This window comes from Talpa europaea (genome assembly GCF_964194135.1).
Source record: "Talpa europaea genome assembly, chromosome: 13".
NCBI classification, from domain to species: Eukaryota; Metazoa; Chordata; class Mammalia; order Eulipotyphla; family Talpidae; genus Talpa; species Talpa europaea.
In genome coordinates, this window is record NC_140080.1 from 41,895,233 (window position 1) to 41,914,792 (window position 19,560).

At 35.5% G+C, this 19,560-nt stretch overlaps 1 protein-coding gene across 3 annotated transcripts in view; it reads right to left on the reverse strand.

Annotated features, from left to right (window-relative positions):
• Nucleotides 1-1,154: 1,154 nt before the first annotated feature.
• CSNK1A1 (casein kinase 1 alpha 1) overlaps nucleotides 1,155-19,560 on the reverse strand; it is a gene marked incomplete at both ends in the record, with an annotated part of 38,194 nt that continues 19,788 nt past the window's right edge. The window contains 8 exons of one of the 3 annotated variants that reach the window (XM_084252198.1): nucleotides 1,155-1,207; nucleotides 4,580-4,728; nucleotides 5,655-5,761; nucleotides 8,966-9,040; nucleotides 9,943-10,021; nucleotides 11,203-11,342; nucleotides 15,516-15,599; nucleotides 17,971-18,069. In XM_084252198.1, coding sequence (XP_084108324.1) covers nucleotides 1,155-1,207; nucleotides 4,580-4,728; nucleotides 5,655-5,761; nucleotides 8,966-9,040; nucleotides 9,943-10,021; nucleotides 11,203-11,342; nucleotides 15,516-15,599; nucleotides 17,971-18,069 — 786 coding nt within the window. Of the gene's footprint in view, nucleotides 1,208-2,791; nucleotides 2,827-4,574; nucleotides 4,729-5,654; nucleotides 5,762-8,965; nucleotides 9,041-9,942; nucleotides 10,022-11,202; nucleotides 11,343-15,515; nucleotides 15,600-17,970; nucleotides 18,070-19,560 lie in introns of those variants that run through there. The other 2 variants (XM_084252199.1, XM_084252200.1) reach the window with 2 other exon arrangements.

Consider the following 19,560-nt stretch of genomic DNA (forward strand, 5'->3'; position numbering starts at 1 on the left):
CAAGTACTAAGCATTCTTTTCCCAAATATGCATTAGTCCTTGGTTTTTATGTTGTAGTTGAGGTGGTGTCTCTTGACTTCCAAAGTCCAAAAACCCATCTTCACTGCAACAACAGTTAAAATAAGGAGTGACTTCCTTTGTTCCTAAAAAAAGAGGGGGAGGGGAAGAGTTAAAACAGGTTTGGCGGACTAATTCGAGACAACTCAGGAATTAACAGTTACATTTAAGTTTTTCTTTTTTTCAAAGCTGCAAAAGGAAAAAAAGTTTACTTTTATATAACTAACCAGGAGATTCTAGCCCTCAATCTGGAAACTATCTACTCTTATTTGTGAATTTATTTCATAGGTCCCTGACATTTTGGTAGAATCACAAAGTTTTTCACAAAGGTTTATTTATATTAATTAGTAAGGCTTGGACTTTTGAAATTTAATGTCCTTTCATAGTATAAGACATGACTTTTTAAAAAGCAATTTTTAACGAAATACATTCATTATACAATGCCATTTATGCTACTTTTTCTAAAACATGCTTGTGTGGTCTTCTGGTTATGCACAGACTTTAGCTTGGAGAATTTAAGATTTTTTACTTGAAAGTACAGAAGAAAAACAAACCACAAACTGTTAATTCTCCACAGAAACTAAAGTATATTAAGTTGGGAAAGACAAAGGAAATGGATTTTTATCATTACAAGTAAGATAAATGACAAGTATAGCCGGTACACATCATATGTTAACCATTAAAAAAAAGACTGATAATCTGACTTTTGGGGTCTTTTTTTAGTATAGAAGTCAATCTGCTACAGATTTGAGTTTGTTGAACTTTAAAATACCTGTTACAATGGATTCCTTCCCCATATGGTAGATGGAGTGCATTATACACCAGACACGCAGCAACTCTGTACTCTTCTGTGTCCTGACTGTTGTATTATCATCTGGACAGTATGACAGCTTGAAAGTTTCATAGGTCCAATAGGCCTTTGAGACCAGAAATCAACTCTTGCATCCTCATCTTCACTTCTTTTTGGGCTGGTTTCTTTCTCTCCAGCTTAACTGTCCAGTGAAAAAAGCTGACAAAAAGTTCAGCAACAAGATGAAAGTCCCTTGCAACTTCTTTGGATTGAGTGTATTCAAAGTAGATCAGTTTCTCCAGGTATTTCAAGGTCTTCCCCTGTGATTTGGGTTACGTTGCTGAGTGACTAACCATGTTCCTAGCAGCAATTGGTGAAGTCAAAAAAAGTTAAGCTAGACATAAATGGTAGGTAAAAGCCCAGTAAATACTGGAAGGTAGTTCAGGAAAGACCATGACATGGTAGGATAATGTGATGGAAAAGTATTTCTAATCTCTTCAACATCAACAATTTGATATCCATGTAATGTTATGGTAAAACTATGCTTAGCATCGATGGCTGCAGTAGTGAACAAATGGATTAAGATGATGGTAATAGTAGAATAATATGAGGATCCACCTTTACCTTTAATGACTTCTGAAATTCTCTCTCACATCTGTGTTCTCAACTAAAGAAACAGTAACCTTACTTGCGTTCTAAATGTCCTAAAAATATCTTTTACTACTTTTTAAATGTCTTAAAGTACCTTCTGAAAACCAACTTATAGCTGAAGGAAAGGGTGGTGAAGTGAATTTGGTGCTGAGCAATAAATCATAGGGGGTGTACTTGTTTTATCGTCTTTTTATGGACTTTGGAACAGAAAAATTGAAAAAAGGTTTTTTCTTTAGAAAAGTAATTAGAATAGAAATTGATCATATATAACAAACCCATCTTGACTGAATAAACAGACTTTAGAGTCTTTGGACATTCTTACTGACTGCTAAAATGATCTGCTATAGCTTTTCATGAAGAAATATTAGGTATAAAGTTTTCTGAAATGAAAATCATATGCAATGTATTAGTTAGTGAATGCTACCATCCGGGAGATTTCTGCAAGAACAGATATTCTTACATTAGAGATATCTACTTGCCAAGGATTAATTTAAGAAATTCAATTCCCTGATGGCGAAAACTTCTGAAAATTTAATTTCTATGAAGAATATATATATTTACATGTAATGTATTAAAAAAGCACTTTATAAAACTTAACTAGAAAAAGATAATGTGGTATTTTCATCATTACTGAAAGAATTTACTGGGGTCAATGAATCACTGAGTCGTACCAGCTCTTGAAGAAAAAGCCTATCGCAGTGGACCCTAGGAAACCATGATTTCAAACACCTTTTTACTTAGAGATTGGAGTGAGAAGTAACCTGAATCAGTTGTTTTCGATCTCTAGACTTCATAAGATTTCTTAATGTTGATGACTCGGAGGAGGGGGTTGGAGGAGAAGGGAGGGCAATACTTATTTCACCATCCTCAAACCTAAGGACTTCAATGGCTTTCTATATAGGGGGTTTTGTGTAAGGTATGTTTTGGGCAGCAAGTTTTTTTTATTATCCAAAATAATACAAATGTTTTCAAGAAGTCAAAGATCAAAAAGAATTTTGTTGTTTGTATTATGTGGAGTAGCATGCTTTAGTAGCAAACAGTATTTTGTTGGAGCCAAAATACATCACTTGTAACTGTATATCTTAAAACAGTCAATGATGTGTGTGATATGTTTTATAGTAAGTCCAATTTCCTCAAAATTTTCCAAGTCTGTGGTTATGTAATATCGTACAGCCCATGTCTAATGCTATTTAATCTTGTAAGATTTTAAGTTGCTTTATGAAAAATAGCTACAATACAAAAAATAAGGATTAAACTTAAGTTTAATTACAATTTTTTTTCCAAGGTAACATACTAACTCAGTGGATCCAACTTCTCATCTTTTAGACCTGGATAAGGCAGGACAAAAATTCTGCTTGTTTATTGAGTAAGAGACACATAGTAAACTAACAATGGAAACTAGCTCAAAATAAAGTTATTCTTTCTGAAGGCTGCTGAATGCCTGAAGTGAAATATTCTAGGTCAGAAGAGATTTCAATCTAATTTTAGTTCTAGAAACTGCAACTCGTGATGATCCTATTATCCCAGCTAGCTTTAGGCAAAAATTTGTTTCATTTTGTGAGAAAAAACAAAAGCACTATAGGCATTAGGTATAACAAGTCCTCAGACTACCTAATCTTATCTAAAAGGTAGGGCTATTTCTCAGTGACACTAGCTACCTACCTCATTAAGAAGTTCTCAGCACTATGATTAAATGATACCATAATTAAAACAATCAAAAGGGGTAATTAAGTCCCAATTGAGATGCAAAGGCAGAGCACTGGGCAAACATTAGTTTAACATCCTAAGCTAAGAATATTCCTCATCTTGGAACCCCCACTACCATCAGCCTCCATCTATGAAGCCTTCCCCAATACAAAACATGGAAGAGAAGGATCTCAATTTCATTCCCAATAGATAAGCTGCTGGGATGAGGATAACATCAGTTAATTATACTTCTTGAAAAGCATTCTCAGATTAGTCTGTTTTTAAATTACAAAATTGTTTAAATACAACACTAAAAATATGGACCAAAGAAGATCAAGTTCAGACTAGAGCAGTCATTCAGAAATTATATAATTAGAAACCAAAACCAAATCTTACCAGAGCCCACCACTTCCAGAAAGTAGGCAGGTAATCAGCAGGTAAGCCCCAGAAAGGGGAAAAGAAAAACAAGCAAAAAACATCAAACACAGGAGTCCAACTGTATGGCAACAGTGGTAAGAAACGGAGCTGTGCCCTAACAGTTCTACTCCTTCGTGCTATAAAGAGTGCCTGAGAAAGAGAAAGGAAATAGAGCTTCGTAGTTCAATGGCATTTGCCCCACTTCATTTCAATTTGCAAGGTCTAATTGCAGAATTCAATTCCACACGGGACTCCCCAGGCCCTGAGTATTTGCAAGATACTAAAAAATGAAGACAAAAATCAAAGAATCATCTTGAAATTAAGAACATCTGTAGTTAAAAAGCAATTAAGAGATTTGTAACTAGGAAAGATGTGCCAAGCTTTTCAGTTACCTGAGCTTTTATGAGAGTAAATGAGACGCTCTGCAACTGAGAAGACAGACACGTTGGGGCAATGCCAGACTCACATCTTGAAATTAGATTATGTTCACAATTGTCCATTTTAAATGCTAATGCATTAACATGCAAAAAAATTCTTAACACTGTTAGTCTAAGAAAAGTCAAAATACCAATGCTAACCAGATTCGTTATTAAAAATCAACAAGTGTTAGGTCTAGGATTTTGGATTGATTGATTATACCATATTCCCAACACCAAATGTGTATTTTGGAAAGGGGTTAATGAATGAGTAAAAAAGATGCAGTTGTTAAAAATGACCCAAAATCCCAAGAGAAATGATATAATATACACACATATATGTATATACAAATACATATACATATATATATGAACAAGGACATTTGGGTTTAAAGTTAGTAGTCAAATTTTCCAAGGACGTCTTTTTTTTAAAACAGAGCCAAATTTTTATGCATTTTAAAAACCACCTCCTCGATCTAACACTGTTAGAAATGAATGAATTACCCAATTTTGTGTTCAATTTTTTTTCCCCTGTAACGTCACTTGGTTCTTGGCTACTAACCTTTCATGTTACTCTTGGTTTTGTCAGTTTGCTTGCCTGTGGGGGTTTGGGCCTGTTGACCCTGCCCACTTGAAGAGGCTGCCTGCTGTGCTGCTTTCTGCTTTAACATTGTCCAATCAAATGTGTAGTCATATTGGTGATTTAGGGTCCTGGAAAATAGAAATTTGTATGTTAATCCTTTAACAACAACTGAGTCCACTGAACTTTCCAGACAGAGCATTTTTAAGGAGATGGGTATTTTCTCTTACGTGTGAAGCTTCTAAAAGATATCTATCCCTAGGATAATTTTTTAACGATTCAGTTATAATGAACTCTACTTGTTGCATGTCAAGACTGGAGGAAAAAGAAAACAGCCTGCTATTTAGTATAAAAATAATCCTCTCCCTTCTCAAAAAGCAGCTGCCTTTGCATTTCTTGAAAGGAGCAGGGGAATAGAGAGAAAAGGGAGCCAAAGCAACCAAAACACTGAGTCAAGTCATCAGTTATGCAGAAGGTGCCTCCTGAAAACAAATTAAGAGTAGGTGAAGGACTCTGTGGGGGACAAGTCTAAGCCTGAGCTTTATGGAAGATTTTTCTGGGGTTCAAGGATTACTCCCCAAAATCTTACTCTTCCAACTAAGATCTGAGGTATTGTACTCTTTATTTCCCCCCTTTGTTCAAGACCAGTTATGAGTTGTTCCTAGGAACTCTAGAGCTGGGCTGCCTCCACACTATCCTATAGATTCCACGACTGTGTCATTTTTTAAATTGCTTTCATTTTGGGTTTGAATAGGGGCTCTGTACCAAAACTGAAGTGTTCCAAGGGCCAGAGAAAGTCACTTACTAATGTGAATTCACTAATGTGAATTGTTAATTCTTGTGGAAAAATCAGATTCTACTGAGTTTTACTCAGCTGTTTTGCCATCTCAAAACAATTTCAAGCATATTTGCATTACAAATGGAAAAATGACAAACTCAGTTTTTGAAATGTTGCTCATACTGGTTAAATCCACTAAACAACCTACTTCTCAGAGTAGGTATGCTGGGTGGATTTAACTAACTTCCCTCAATGAAGTTTACAGTCTTAAAAACTAACCTGAAAAGAATGCGGAATAGCTGCCTCAGATACATGTAATCTGGGGCTTCCTCAAAGCGCAGTCCACGACAATAGTTTAAGTACATGGCAAATTCTGCAGGAAACCCCTAGAAGTTCAAGAGTTAAAACAAATTTATTTTAACATAGGAACAGAAATATATTTAAATTACATGAAAAATTGTATTTGAGGAGGGTATTTTACACAACTTTGCTGGAAGATCTAACAACTAAAATAACTTGTGAATTGGTATCCTCCTCATAAATTTAACAAAATTTCACCATCCTGCCCTTATTACATACAGTATACTTTTTATACTGGGAGAGGAAATATGTATCCTTTTCTTAGAACATTATGTTCTTCAATAAATTAAGACATCCCACTAATTTGTTATTTTATCATTATCTACTAATTTGAAATGAGAAAGGGAGGTCAGTAATGTTCTTTCTGCCACAAGAAGACAATGAAATGTGCATTTTCTCACCCCTTGGGACAACAGTATATACTTAGGTAAACAGAAAAGTAAAACCACCAAGTGTGCAATCACACAAAACCACCATTGTTGTGATACAAATTCATTCTAATGTTTTTTCCTATATAGATACTGCTCCCCCCCCCGTAACTATTACCATATTACATATGTAACATATTCTGTTTTCATCCATTAACAGTATACTATAAGCATCAGTGTTATTTCCAACCTCTTCATAAACTTCTAAATGGATGCATATACTTAACTACTAAACAGATCATAATTAACTTGGACATTTAGGGAATTCAAATTTTCCTCTATTAAAAACATTACTACTGGGCTTCCCCGGTGGCGCAGCGGTTGAGCGCGGGGTTGCGAAGCTGCCCGCAGCCTCTGCAGTGCCGGTTCAATCCCCAGCTGCTCCCCGGCCACCAGAGGAGGGTCCCACATGGCGCGCAGACCTCGCCTGCTGCCCGCTGCTCCCCTCAGCAGTGTACTTCGGTCCTTCTGCCTGTTCTGCATCCTGCTCTGACTCTGGTGAATTCTCTCACCCTCCCGCGCTTCTGACTGTACCCAGTGCTTGTATGAATAAATAAATAAATATATAAATCTTAAAAAAAAAAAAAAAAGCATTACTGTTCTGTTTCTGAAGAAAGATACTCAAAGATGTACATCAACATTTTTAAAGTTATAGATGTCAGTCACCAAAAGGACATTACTTCCAGCTATGAAGAAATACAAAATATTAAAGCAACAAAAAGCCCCACATACCCTTCTCCTCAAGTATATGTGAAGGAAGATTGAGTAAAAAGAGGCAGTTCCTTCCCACACTCTGTAACATTTTGAAAACCTTTGATGCCCAATAGTCAGAGTAGGATAGAATGGCTATGCTTTCAACATTTTTATGACCACACTTACATAAACAGATATAAAATTCACCAAGCACTTTCAAGCTATTTCATTTTGGAGGTGGGCACCGGAAACTAATTTATTGTATATTTTTCTTTTAAAAATTTTTTTACACACAATCTGTGTTAGTGGTAAGTAACATTTACCAAATGAATTGAAATTAATACCTTTTAGATAAAGAATTAACCACAACTGAGGGTCAAATAGTAGACTTCACACACTGCTGCTTTCTGATAGCAGGCAAAACATAACAGAAAAAACTCACCAATATCAGGGCCTCCCTGGTGGTGCAAGGGGTTAAGACGCAAACCTATGGAAGCTATCCACAGCCACTGCAGCATTAGTTCCATCCCCACCCAAGGAGCTACCCACATGGCGCAGCAGACCTCTCCTGACTTGCCCACTGCGCTCCCTCAACAGTGCATTTCAGTAGATCAGCCTGTTCTGTTCCCCACTCTGTCTCTGGTGAATCCTCTCACCCCCCACACCTCTGGTCTGTACCCCAGTTCTTGTGTGCATAACTAAATAAATCTTAAAACAACAACAACAACAACAACAAACTACCAATATCAGAAGCAATACAGACAGGAAATAAGAGATACCACTGGACCATGAAACTGCAAAAATCTTACTATTTTATACTAATATCTAACACTTCTGTGTCCACTCAACTCTGAATCAATTATATGTTGCTAATCCAGATAGAAATAGTCCACAATTTCAAGATCAATATTAAGCAGTCCACAAGCAGAGAATGTACTAAATTCCCTATCTCCCTGAAAAATGGGTGATGTTTTTATTTTTAGTAAACCAAATGAATCTTTCTCTTGCATAAAAAAGGTAGTGTATAGAAAATGTAATGTTCTGCGCTTCCTGGAGTATACAGATTTTTAAATTATTTGGGTAGGTGGTAACACATGAATTTTTTCATTAAGCTAGAATGTCATAATTAATTTGACACGACATTTTAGTCTCATGTGCACAACATAATGACATTTGTATACACTGCATTAACAATGATCACAGTAAGTCTATGTACCATCTTTTCTTAGCAACTTTCAACTTTGTAACACCCTATGACTGACTGTAGCCCCATGCTGTACACCCCCCACCCCCGACTTAATTCGTTTGTAACTGGAAGTTTGTACTTCTTGATCCCTTTTCACCCAATGCCCTCCACTCGTCTGGTAATCACCAATCTGTTTTCCGTTTCTATAAATTTATGTAAAACAAATCCCAAAGACTTGGTAAAGATCATAGTCCATACACCCCACTCCTCTTTCAATTTAGATTGGTAGCAAAGGGGAAAGCAGATTTGTGAATAGGAGACACATAAAAAAAAACCTTTACCTTTTCTACAAAATGTACAGTTGCAATTCTTTTTGTCACCCAACTATTTAACTGTATGCTGTTTACTAATTATTTCAGGAACCCTAGTGTTGCAAAGTTCTTTCTAAGGAAAAGACAGTGATTCCTCATCAAGACACAAACAGCTCTCCATTCAAAACTTACTGGTCTAGTTCTGAAGTTTGAAATTTCAGAGAAGTGAATATATTGAAGCTGTTACCAATGTTGCACTATTGTTTGACATTTTCCTATTGTGGATTGTTCTGATCTTCCTGCCTTTCTCTCTCTCCTCCTTAATATACCAATTACTGATATCCTTCCTTTTCTGACATTAGTTTACAGTTAAGAATAAAATTTAATTTTCCTCATAATTTGTAAGCATCATTTAAAGATTGTAGAGCCCAAGCAAACAGAAGACATCAGACAAAGCAATTCCAGAGATATTTAGAATAAAAAAATAAATAAATTTAAGATGGTAAGCAGCTAGTTTATACCTATTAGGATATTTAATTACCAAGGCTGGCAAGGAAAATGCTCCATTGTGTTCCTGACTCATATATTTCTAAAAAAATACTCATCACTTACCTTACATAAAACTTCAACAGGAGTAGACATTTTCTTTTCACTAATCTTTTCATATTTTTGTTTCTTTGTTGCAGCCTGTGGAAAATAAGAAATCACAGACATACTCAACACTACCAAGAAGAACCTGATAAACACACTGGCATAAATTACAATTAAGATTCAAGACAAATCTTAACCAAGAATAAAAAATAAATCAATATATAATATTTAACTGAACTGTTATTTTTGAGTTTCTACTTCAGAACCATTTTTACTTACTAGGATTAGAACATGAAGGTGTGTGATTTAAGTTAAATTAAGTTAAATTTAAAGCATGTTTTCTTGACACATTTAACACAAAAACAGAATCATACCATAAAATGTGTTCATCATTAGAGACTACAAAATGGCGTAAGTCTAAACCTGTTTCAAAGTAAAAATATTCATAGGGGATAAAGCTACCCACACAAGGGGCCTCCCTAGTGGCCTAGGGGGTTAATTCTTAGCACTGTCACCCCTAAGGCCTGAGTTCCATTTATGGCCAAGGAGCTAACCCACATGGTGCAGCAGACCATAGTTATTCATCATTAACACAAACACAAAACTAACAGTGAAACTCCTAGTTAATAGAAACAAAATGTTAGGATATAGCTATTACTATTGGATAGATCACTTTTTTTTGGGGGGGTGATAATATAAGTACTATTTTCAACAAAATGGCAACTCAGCAAAATGAGACAAGTCTCTACCTTTCGCAGTTCATGTCAACTACCACTCAGATAAAGCTACAAGTTACCTATTTACTGTCCCTAAAGAAAACTGTTCTGTGGGATTCTATTAATTCTTACTGAAATGACCTGATTTTCCAAATAAAAGGCAAAAAGAAAGTTAATTTATTCTCAGGAAACTCCGTATTTGAAAGGGACATTAAGGTCATCTCCAATACCCATTTTTCTTCTTACAACAAAACACTGGTAGGTAGTATGAGTCTAGTTTACCTTTAGTCCTTGCCATGGCAGGCTGGTTCTATTAAAATACATCAAAACATATCCTAATGATTCCATGTCATCTCGGCGACTGGAAAAGAAAATATGAATTTATGACCTAGAGTTATTATGAAAGACATGTGAAAAAAAGCCAGGTACATAAGAAGAAATTTTCCCAAGTGAAGAGAGAGCTATTTGGTATGTTGTACAAGAAGGTATTTAGTTAAAATTTTCTCATTGAATTCAAAATAGAAACCAACACACTCCTACAATTCGGCAGGACACTTAGAAGTTTCACAGGCACTCATAAAATAAACTTAGGGATATTGAAATAAATTAACATTTAAAAAAGAACCAAACATCTAACGAAACATATAGCACATACGTATATGCTCAGAAAGATACATATATTGAAGAAATGGTGATACTCTGGCCTGCTGGAAATGTGAAATTACAATGTAAGCTAAGTATTCAAATATTCATTGGTATTTCCTAAGCTTCAAATTTTCTCCCGAAGATCCCTAGAAGCATTTGTCATTTATATGCTTGTGTAAAGGAGCAAGAATGATTGATAAAGATGAAGGGAACATGAATTTGACTAGAACCCATGTCAACATATGAAAAGTGAACAAGCAAAACTGATCAATTTTGCTTCAAACCAGATCCTAGAAGTGGAAGAGCTAAACTGGCTTTTGGTGCAAAAACAAACATCAAGATAAAATTGCATTTGTGCTTCTAACTTTCCATCATGCAATTATTTTCTTCCCAAGAGACACCTTAAAGCAAACAAATAGGCCTCATTTAATTGGCTTCTCTGTGCTGACTAAAGGAGCAGGTAAAAGGATTGACAAGCATCCTTCAAATCCTCAGCCAGAAGACATGTTTAGATATTATGAAACACTGAAATATTTTTTAAAAACCCCACTGGGGTCTCCCCTAGTGGTGCAGGCGGTTGAGCGCTGCATTGTGAAGCTGTCCCCAGCCTCTGCAGTGCCGGTTCGATCTCCGGCCGCCAGCAAAGGTCCCACAAAGCGTGACAGACCTCTCCTGCAGCGCCCGCTGCTTCCCTCAGCAGTGTACTTTGGTCCTCCTGCCTGCTCTGCTCCCTGCTCTGTCTCTGGTGAATTCTCTCACCCTCCCGCGCATCTGGCCTGTACCCCGGTTCTTGTGTAAATGAATAAATAAATCTTTAAAAAAAATAAATAAAAAATAAAAACCCCACTAATGATTTTTCCGATGTACTTGGTAAACACATTCAATTTCCAAACTCACCTCTGTTCAATACCAAGATGTGCATTGATGCTAGCATACCGGGCAGTGCCAGTAAGATTTTTATCTTCTCTGTATGGTATGTGTTGCCTTGTCCTGTTGTCTCTGTACTTTTTGGCCAAACCAAAGTCAATAAGGAATAACTTTAAAAGAAAATAAAGAGACATTAGGTTTCCAACCTTGTTCAATTAAGTTCCTTATTAATAATTAAATGGCATCTATTCTACAAAATTTGATCAAATATATAAAACTAAAGTGTTATAAATAGAACAGATAAGGAACAAACCTAACACGCCAATAAACTTTTACTAATCCTCATCAATAAATCAAATTTAAAAAACATAGTTAAGTCAAGTGGTTGAACGTGTGTCAGAACAATTTCACAGGCCCAGGTCATTCAATGTATACCCAGGAGCCTATCTTTAGAAAACTAGTGGGGAATCGTATACATGCTTGATAGCATTTGACAAGTGTACTATGTTCCAAAACAGAACCTGACATCCTGTTACTACTGGTAAACAGCATGAGGTTTCAAAAACGAAGACATAACCTATCTGTAATTCTTCCATTCTACAAAGGCCACTCTTCAGTATGCCATCTCATACTGAAATAAGCTCATTATCTAAAATAAGAACTCTGAAAGTTTCATATTGACAAAACCAGTATTTTTACTAACAATTATATTTTACTACTTTACATTACCATTTTATGCATGTCAAATTTCTGGAAAATACAAGCTGATTTAAAATCTTTTAAAAAGCACTTAGTATTTAAATCAAGTGGTTGTAGTTCATGTGGCTAACTTAAAAACCAGACTAGTGTTTAAGAACAAACTGACATTTAGTGGCTATCTCATTTATATGGTACACAGGATATCAGACAGTGTAGCTAATTTTTTAAAAGTAATTCAGATTACTCTCCAAATTAAAACCTTTAAAAGGAAAAATTATTTTTGACAAAAAACACCTAAAATAGTAGTAATTGCCTATTTTCTAAAGTAAAATAAAAATATTTACTTAAAATGTTTACCTTTTATCATAAAATCACTTATGAAAAGTTACTTTAGCGACAAAGATGATCAAGTCAAGCAGGTCCATGTGTTCATACGCTATGTACCTAAACTACTGTTCTTTTCTAGTTATGCCTAAAGATTCCCATTCTTTCCATGAGGCTGACAGTGAGTCTCTTCTGTCCTAGTTTATAATGCCGGGAAACTTGATCACCTAATAGTCTGTCAGGGTTTTTTTCTTTTTTAAAGGCCGATTTATTTGAAAAAGACCTGATCAAGGAAGTCTTTAGGTGGATGAAAAAACACTTATTTTGGTCAAATATGTAAGATATATTTGTGACCTAATCTTAGTTATGCCATGGATGGAAAAGGCACTGAGGTTTGAGTTTCTGTAACCATGTTAACAATGAGACACTTATTTTCACTTGGCTTACCATAAAAGAATGAAGACTAAATTCTTAGAAAAATGTTAACTGGATGATGAAAGCTCTCTAGCAGATTAAACTCATTTCCTAAGCAATCAAATTACTATAGGAATATGAGGAATTAGTTATAAAACACTAAGAGAAATAAAATCCATAGTTTAATTTTCTCTGGATATAAAAATGAGCTCAGTACACAAAGATTAAAATGAGCAAAATACACTTCTGTTAAGCAAAATAAAAATAACTTAAGTTCTACAGATTCGTAATAGAAGAAAACAAGGAAAAACAAACACAAAAGGACATCCGGCTACATAGTGGTTTTTAAAAATAGCCCTACAAGCTTATGTGGATTTGAATGTAAAATGATTTAAGACAGAATCTCTAAGGGATATTTTCTGGGGTTGCTTCCTTTAATACTTCAAAAAGAAAAAAGAAGAAGGCCAACAACTCTGCTGTGAAGAGGTTCCACAGCCTCATTACTGTCTAAATCTACACTCAGTACCTCCAATTTCCAACTCAAAAGCTAGAGTTTCTCACAACTAAAAGACTCACTAGTAGTGAGTTCTTTCACAACTCTAAAGGACAAAAACTAAGTTACAAAGAAAAAATATACAACCACTATCTTCTTAAATCTCAATCTTTAGTATCAAAACAAACTACTAAGCAATTTTAACTTTCTCTTCTTGTAGAAATTGAAAATAAACCAAGGAAAAGTAATGTCACTGCTAAAACAAAGGTTTCCTATTTTAAGAGCAAAGAACTGAAAGGAAAACTACCTGAAACAAATATTTCAAATGTCAGTTGCTATCTTCCGGTACCTGTATGAAGCGCTCTAGTAGCTCCCTATGCTTTAAATTAAAAAATGAATATTAACATATAATGAAAGTGCTTACATGAAATTATGTGACACCAGGGATACAACTGAACAGCAGCAAATATACAAAGGGAGAAGCAAGTCAATGCTCATTAAGGCACAAGAGAATGTATTTTTTGTAAGTCTGCACATGCAAAGTCTAATCTCATTGGTGGGCCAAGCTGCTTTTCTGGAGATTATAGTTATACATTTTAAGTAAAACTTGTGCTTGTTTTTAAAAATGCAGTCTATTTTTCAAATGCAAGTAGAAATGAGTTAATTTTTTTTAAATGTAGAAGAACTGGGGTGCAGGCCAGAGGTGTGGGGTGGTGGTGGTGAAGAAGGGTGTGTGTGTGTATGTGTGTGTGTGTTCACCAGAGACAGACTGGGGAGCAGAACAGGCAGATTTACTGAAATATAAGGGGAGCAGTGGTGAGATAGGAGGACCAGTGGGGAGTTAAGGGGAGCATTGGTGAGATAGGAGAGGCCTGATATGTGGGTTAGCTCCCTGGCTGGGATCAAGCTCAGGCCCTAAAGCTGACAGCACTGAGATTTAACCCCTAGGTCACCAGGGAGGCCCAAGTTAATGTTTGATATACTGGCATAACATTCAGAAGTGCAGAAATACTACTGTAAATTTTAGCTTTTAGCACTCATGGCAAATTTTCTCCTGACTAGTGATCACATTCCTCTGCCCGTCCATAAAAATTCACAAGATCACATTTCCTCACAATCCAGATAAATGGTATGTAGGGAATAAAAACAATTCAATACAACTTAATGAAAATTATTCCATGATTATGCTATAATCTGTAAGTAAAACATGTGAAAGAATGGATAGTAAAAATGGACCCCAGATTTGCTTTATAATGTACCTATTATCCATCATCCTCCTTCTCTCCTCAACCAAGATCTAGTCACCACAGTTTATATTTCACTGTCTGTGGATAAAAATATATTTGAATTTCTGAAACCTTTTTAACAGAAGCAGGACCCTGGAACAAAGCTGGATAGTAGAGAAAAGGATTAAATGATTACCAAGATGATATATGTGGTGTTAAGGAACTACAAAGTATGCTTTAGTCAAATACAACTTTTTAAAATTACTTATGCCAATACTTCCTTCTCAGGATATAATGAACAATAAAGATTCATTTGTTTAAATTCATTTTTTAAAATTAAAATAAGTTTTTATTTTCCCTTGTTTGTCTGAAAATTCATACACATAAAGAAAGAAAACTAACTTCTATGACAGTAAAAGACTGTTTAACATTTAACAAACATTTAGAAAAGTACTGAGGTGTTTAGCCTGCCAAACACTAAATCATCAGGTAAGGCATTCATTTATAGTATATCATGCGTTACAAACTTTAATTGTTTTGGTAAGTGCTTCACTGATGTTACGCTGATTTTTTGAGGATGCGAGAGTCTTCTAATTCCAGAGCATATAATGCTCTTTTAAGCATCTTAGGCCATTTGGTTGAGGACGAGAGATTTTGAGAATGAGGTAAATCAATTCTAGAAACACTAGATTTGAAAACTAATCTACACTTACCCGAATTTCATTAGGAAAGGGGATTAGAGGTAAGCCAGTATATATATATATATATATATTCATTACACAGCTCTGATGCAACTGAACTTAGATATGTATCGTGTATTAAGTTCTGCAACCCCAAATACATTTAAAAAAACTAAATACTCTATCTCAAGTGTACCATTAGATAAAGAATTTCAATACTAGACCAACATATCGTTCCCTCATGTGGATGTCAGAGCGCTAAATATAATCCTGATGTCATTTAAGTTTTCTCTAAACTTTACAAGCTTTGAGCAAAGCCACAAAGAAACATCTCAGTAATGTTATATGTTTGCCAAGTATGTCTGAATAATGCCAACGTAAGAGGTGCTTGAACAAGATCTACATTCTCCAGAATTAAAACAAAAATAAAAATAATCAAAGTAAAACAATAAAAAAGAAAAGCACATGAATTTGGGATTGAGGTTGGAATAGGAGACAGTTTCAGACCTGGTTTAATCCTGAGAAAGATGGGTCCTGAGAAGTACTAACAGTCATGCTTCTTTTCCTCTTCCCCACTGGAGATTCTAAACACTAAACAGACAATAGAGGGTGGCAGTGCATCAAACAGTATTGCTTACATTGCAACAATGGCCGGCGCAGACAGGCAACACCGAGGCATTAGAGAAAGAACAGGGTAGCCAAATGCCATCCTTCTTCCACCAAGCACTGTAGCTTCTCAGTTTTCCAAATGAGAATCACATGCTCAAGAACTTTTGAATTCTGGAAAATACTCAGGTTTTTAAATGCCACTATATCGTGTCACTGCCTGAAACAGGGATATAGCGATGGTGACATTTGGCTTTTTAATTTTTTAATAAAAAATGGGGAATTTAGATCTGTTGTCTTTGGTACCACAATCTGCCCTTCCCCCAAAAAAGATTATACAGGGGAAAAAAATCTTCAGTAAGGAAGAGGTAGAAGGCATTTAGTCACCTTAAAATTTATTTTCATAAGCATGCAGGGCTGATTACTGGAAGAGATGAGCAAATTCACTAAGATTGGAGTGGCCACTCCTAAATATCAAATTCAGAACAATTTTCCAAGTAAGAAATTTTTCTTTAAAAAATCAACTTCAATCACCCCCCCAAACATTTTTCCCATGAACAGAAAACTGCTGGAACCAGCTGACCAGAGAATCCAGTCTCATACAACTGGCATTTATCAAATTACAATACATAAAAACACTAAAAACCGACTACATAAACAAAACACTAATCTAAAATAAAATGCTCAACAACATTTAGAATTTGAATGTTAGTTTAGTAAGACACTGTGCTTCTACCCTAGTTTCTGAATCTGCACAACAGCAAGCAGCAAGCACAATATTTTTTTTATCATCTCTACGGGACACAAGATCCAGGTCTTCAACCCTAGGCAATATGGGTTTCCTAACACAACTACAAGGTATTTTAAAAAGGGGAAAAAGACAAAGACATGATCTAGGCCATCACTGAATTTTAAGGCAAAAATCATGTACTGCAATGTCAATTATGCAGATCACAGCTCATATGAGGATGATGGATCTTCAGGGGAAAGAAAATGGGAAGGAGAAGGTTGGGAAATGGCCAAAAGATTTGAATTAAATAGACAGAATTGCCCCCAAAATGAAGAACAGTGATTTTTTTTTCCCCCAATGAAGTTACCAGGCTTTTCAAAGAACTAAGAACCTGGTTGCTTTAAAGAGACACTACATTAAGTGGGGGAGGTTGGGGGGGGGGGATGCAACTAGGGGGTGGCAGGATAAATTACATGCAGATTTGAGTATCTTTCATTAAAAGTCAACTTCAAAAATTTCCAAAAACCTGATTAGACCAACATTATTAATGTCTAATGCGTTAACAAATAACACCAGTTCTGATAGTAATGGCTCTGAGTTGGCATTCACACAGGCAAACAAAGGTAAACATTTAGAGCTAGACCTAAAAACACCAAACAGACCCTAATGGTTTAATAGAACAAAGGGGAATCTTCCTTCCAAAAACAAAACAAACAAAACAAAAAAAAAACATAAAAAAAAACAGAAAGCCCCAAGTTGTCCTGAAGTTGAAAATTTCTATGTAATCATCAGATCATAATATGCTTAGTGCATTGCCAATGCTGCCTGTCTGCCCGAGCTCAACATTGAATTGATAAATAAAGCAATTCACTCATTAAACTAATCATTGCAGGAAAAATTAACACAATTAGTTTCTAACTACAATCATGCGCCACTAGCTAAACCCAATTACCCCGTAAGTTCAACCACTCTGAGACCCCAATGAACACCAATTTTGTTGTATGAATGCATCACTTGTATTTTTCTTCAAAGGGGGAAATAGAAGTGGGAGAACCCACCCAACTTAGCACCCAAGTAAGAAACTGTCATTGACTTTTGCAGCAAGTCTAAAAGTTATCCTTTTGAGTACACAAATCCAAGGACTGAAGATTTTTCATTATCAACCATGCTAAATCAGCAATGTTAACGCCATGGTGACAGATGGGTCAGTGGTTCCCACACTGGCACAAGCACATATATTACCAAAACCCACACTTCAGAGACAAAGGTTAAAATATGATTTTTAGCATTCAGGAAGAAAAGTATATGGGGTTTCACTATTCAAATGAATGAAAAATAAGATAAACTACTGAATATAGTTAAATAACGTAGACGATTACATTTCATTATAGTGCCCTTGGAAATTTTATACTTCTGTACAAATAACCTTTGTTGGGTAAGTCAGAGAAAATTTATTTCCAGTTACTAAGTTAATAGAGTTAAGTGATTATCCTTCTAGCACAATCTTTCAAAGCAATTATCAATAGCAAATTCAATTTACTATAACTTTTAAAGACTGAAAATTCACCAAAGCAATTCTTGGAGATATTTTACTCTGTTCTTTCATGCAAAGAACATTTGACTAACCTTATTACAGTGACGCCCAATACCCATTAGGAAGTTATCTGGTTTAATGTCTCTGTGTATAAAATTCTTTGTATGCACATATTCAATTCTACTGATCATCTGGAAAAAAAAAGAGGAGGGGAGAGATAGCTGAGTTAAGTGATATTTAAAACAACACATTGTTTTCATATCTCAATTATTTTCTCAAAATCACAGGTATGTTTTAATAACTTTAGAGTTAAAAATAACAGAGTGACAAAATTAAACGAAAAGGGCAACTAGGTTCCCCGTTTGTCTCCAGACTGACAACGTAAGCATAAACCAGCATAAAATTACACTGTTCTTTGGCTTATTCTCCCACTGTTGATGGCAGCCTCTAACCCTCATGGGAAGAATTGGTGGTAGCACCAATTCCTATTAAATTATAAAATTTAAACTGTAAAAATAATAGTTTTAGAATTGTTTTAGTCGTGATAATGAAAAGTAAAAGCTACATCTTCACTTTCCATCCCTAATCCTATGCCCCATGGCAACCTACTTAAAACAAGTATAACATATTTCATTGCTTTTAAAAACACAAACTCAGAAACACACAGATACTTGGGAGTAAGGGGTATAGACCAATTGAAAGCTATTAACAGCTATCAAATGTAATTATGTTAGAAATATTTTATTCAGTTTATTCTTGTTAATTAGTTTTAAATTAAACATATTTTCTAAGTATTCCTGGAAATTGGCAGTATACAACATTTATATAAATGAGGACATACACGCAATTGATTCTCCCCCTTTTCTTAAAAAAAAAAAAAAATATTTATTTATACAAGCACTGGGTACAGTCAGAAGTGCGGGAGGGTGAGATAATTCACCAGAGTCAGAGCGGAGAGTAGAAAAGGCAGACTGACGAAGCACACTGCTGAGAGGAGCAGCGGGCACGGCAGGAGAAGTCCACGCACCATGTGGGACCCTTGCCCGGCGGCCGGGAATCGAACCGGCGCTGCAAAGGTTGCGGGTAGCTTTGCTGCCCAGCGCTCAACTGCTGCGCCACCGGGGAGGCCCTGATTTCCTTTCTTGCATGCTTTTTCTACTTTGATGCTTTTTTCTCCACATTTGCATAACATGTTTGAAAACTGAATAGTAAATATGTCATTCTAACAAGTTTTTCTCAATGAACTTGAAAATTATGTCAAGTCAAATGGTACAGGTCTTACTGTTTTATTTTAATGGTTACAAATATTCTCTGTATGGGTATGTTTCCCCAAATCACTGCCCACTCACATATTGTTTCCAGTATTTTCCCACTATGAACAGTAATAATGTATTAATATACGTAGATATATAACTTTTTAACTACCGGTGATTTTATTATAATAAAGGAAGAATTGCTACATTGAAGGATGTGTCTATTTTTCATTTTGATAGGTCTCTTGTCAGACTGCCTCTGGCTTTCAAAACAGTGCTCTAACAATTTTTCCAGTAGTAGCATTTGATGCTATTTTTTCCCCACTAGCAAAGTCACTTTGGGTCCTTCCAAATTTTTGCCATTTTGACAGGAATTGATCTCCCTTGCACTTTCGTCACACTTAATTTGAAAACCTGCTCATTTTTACT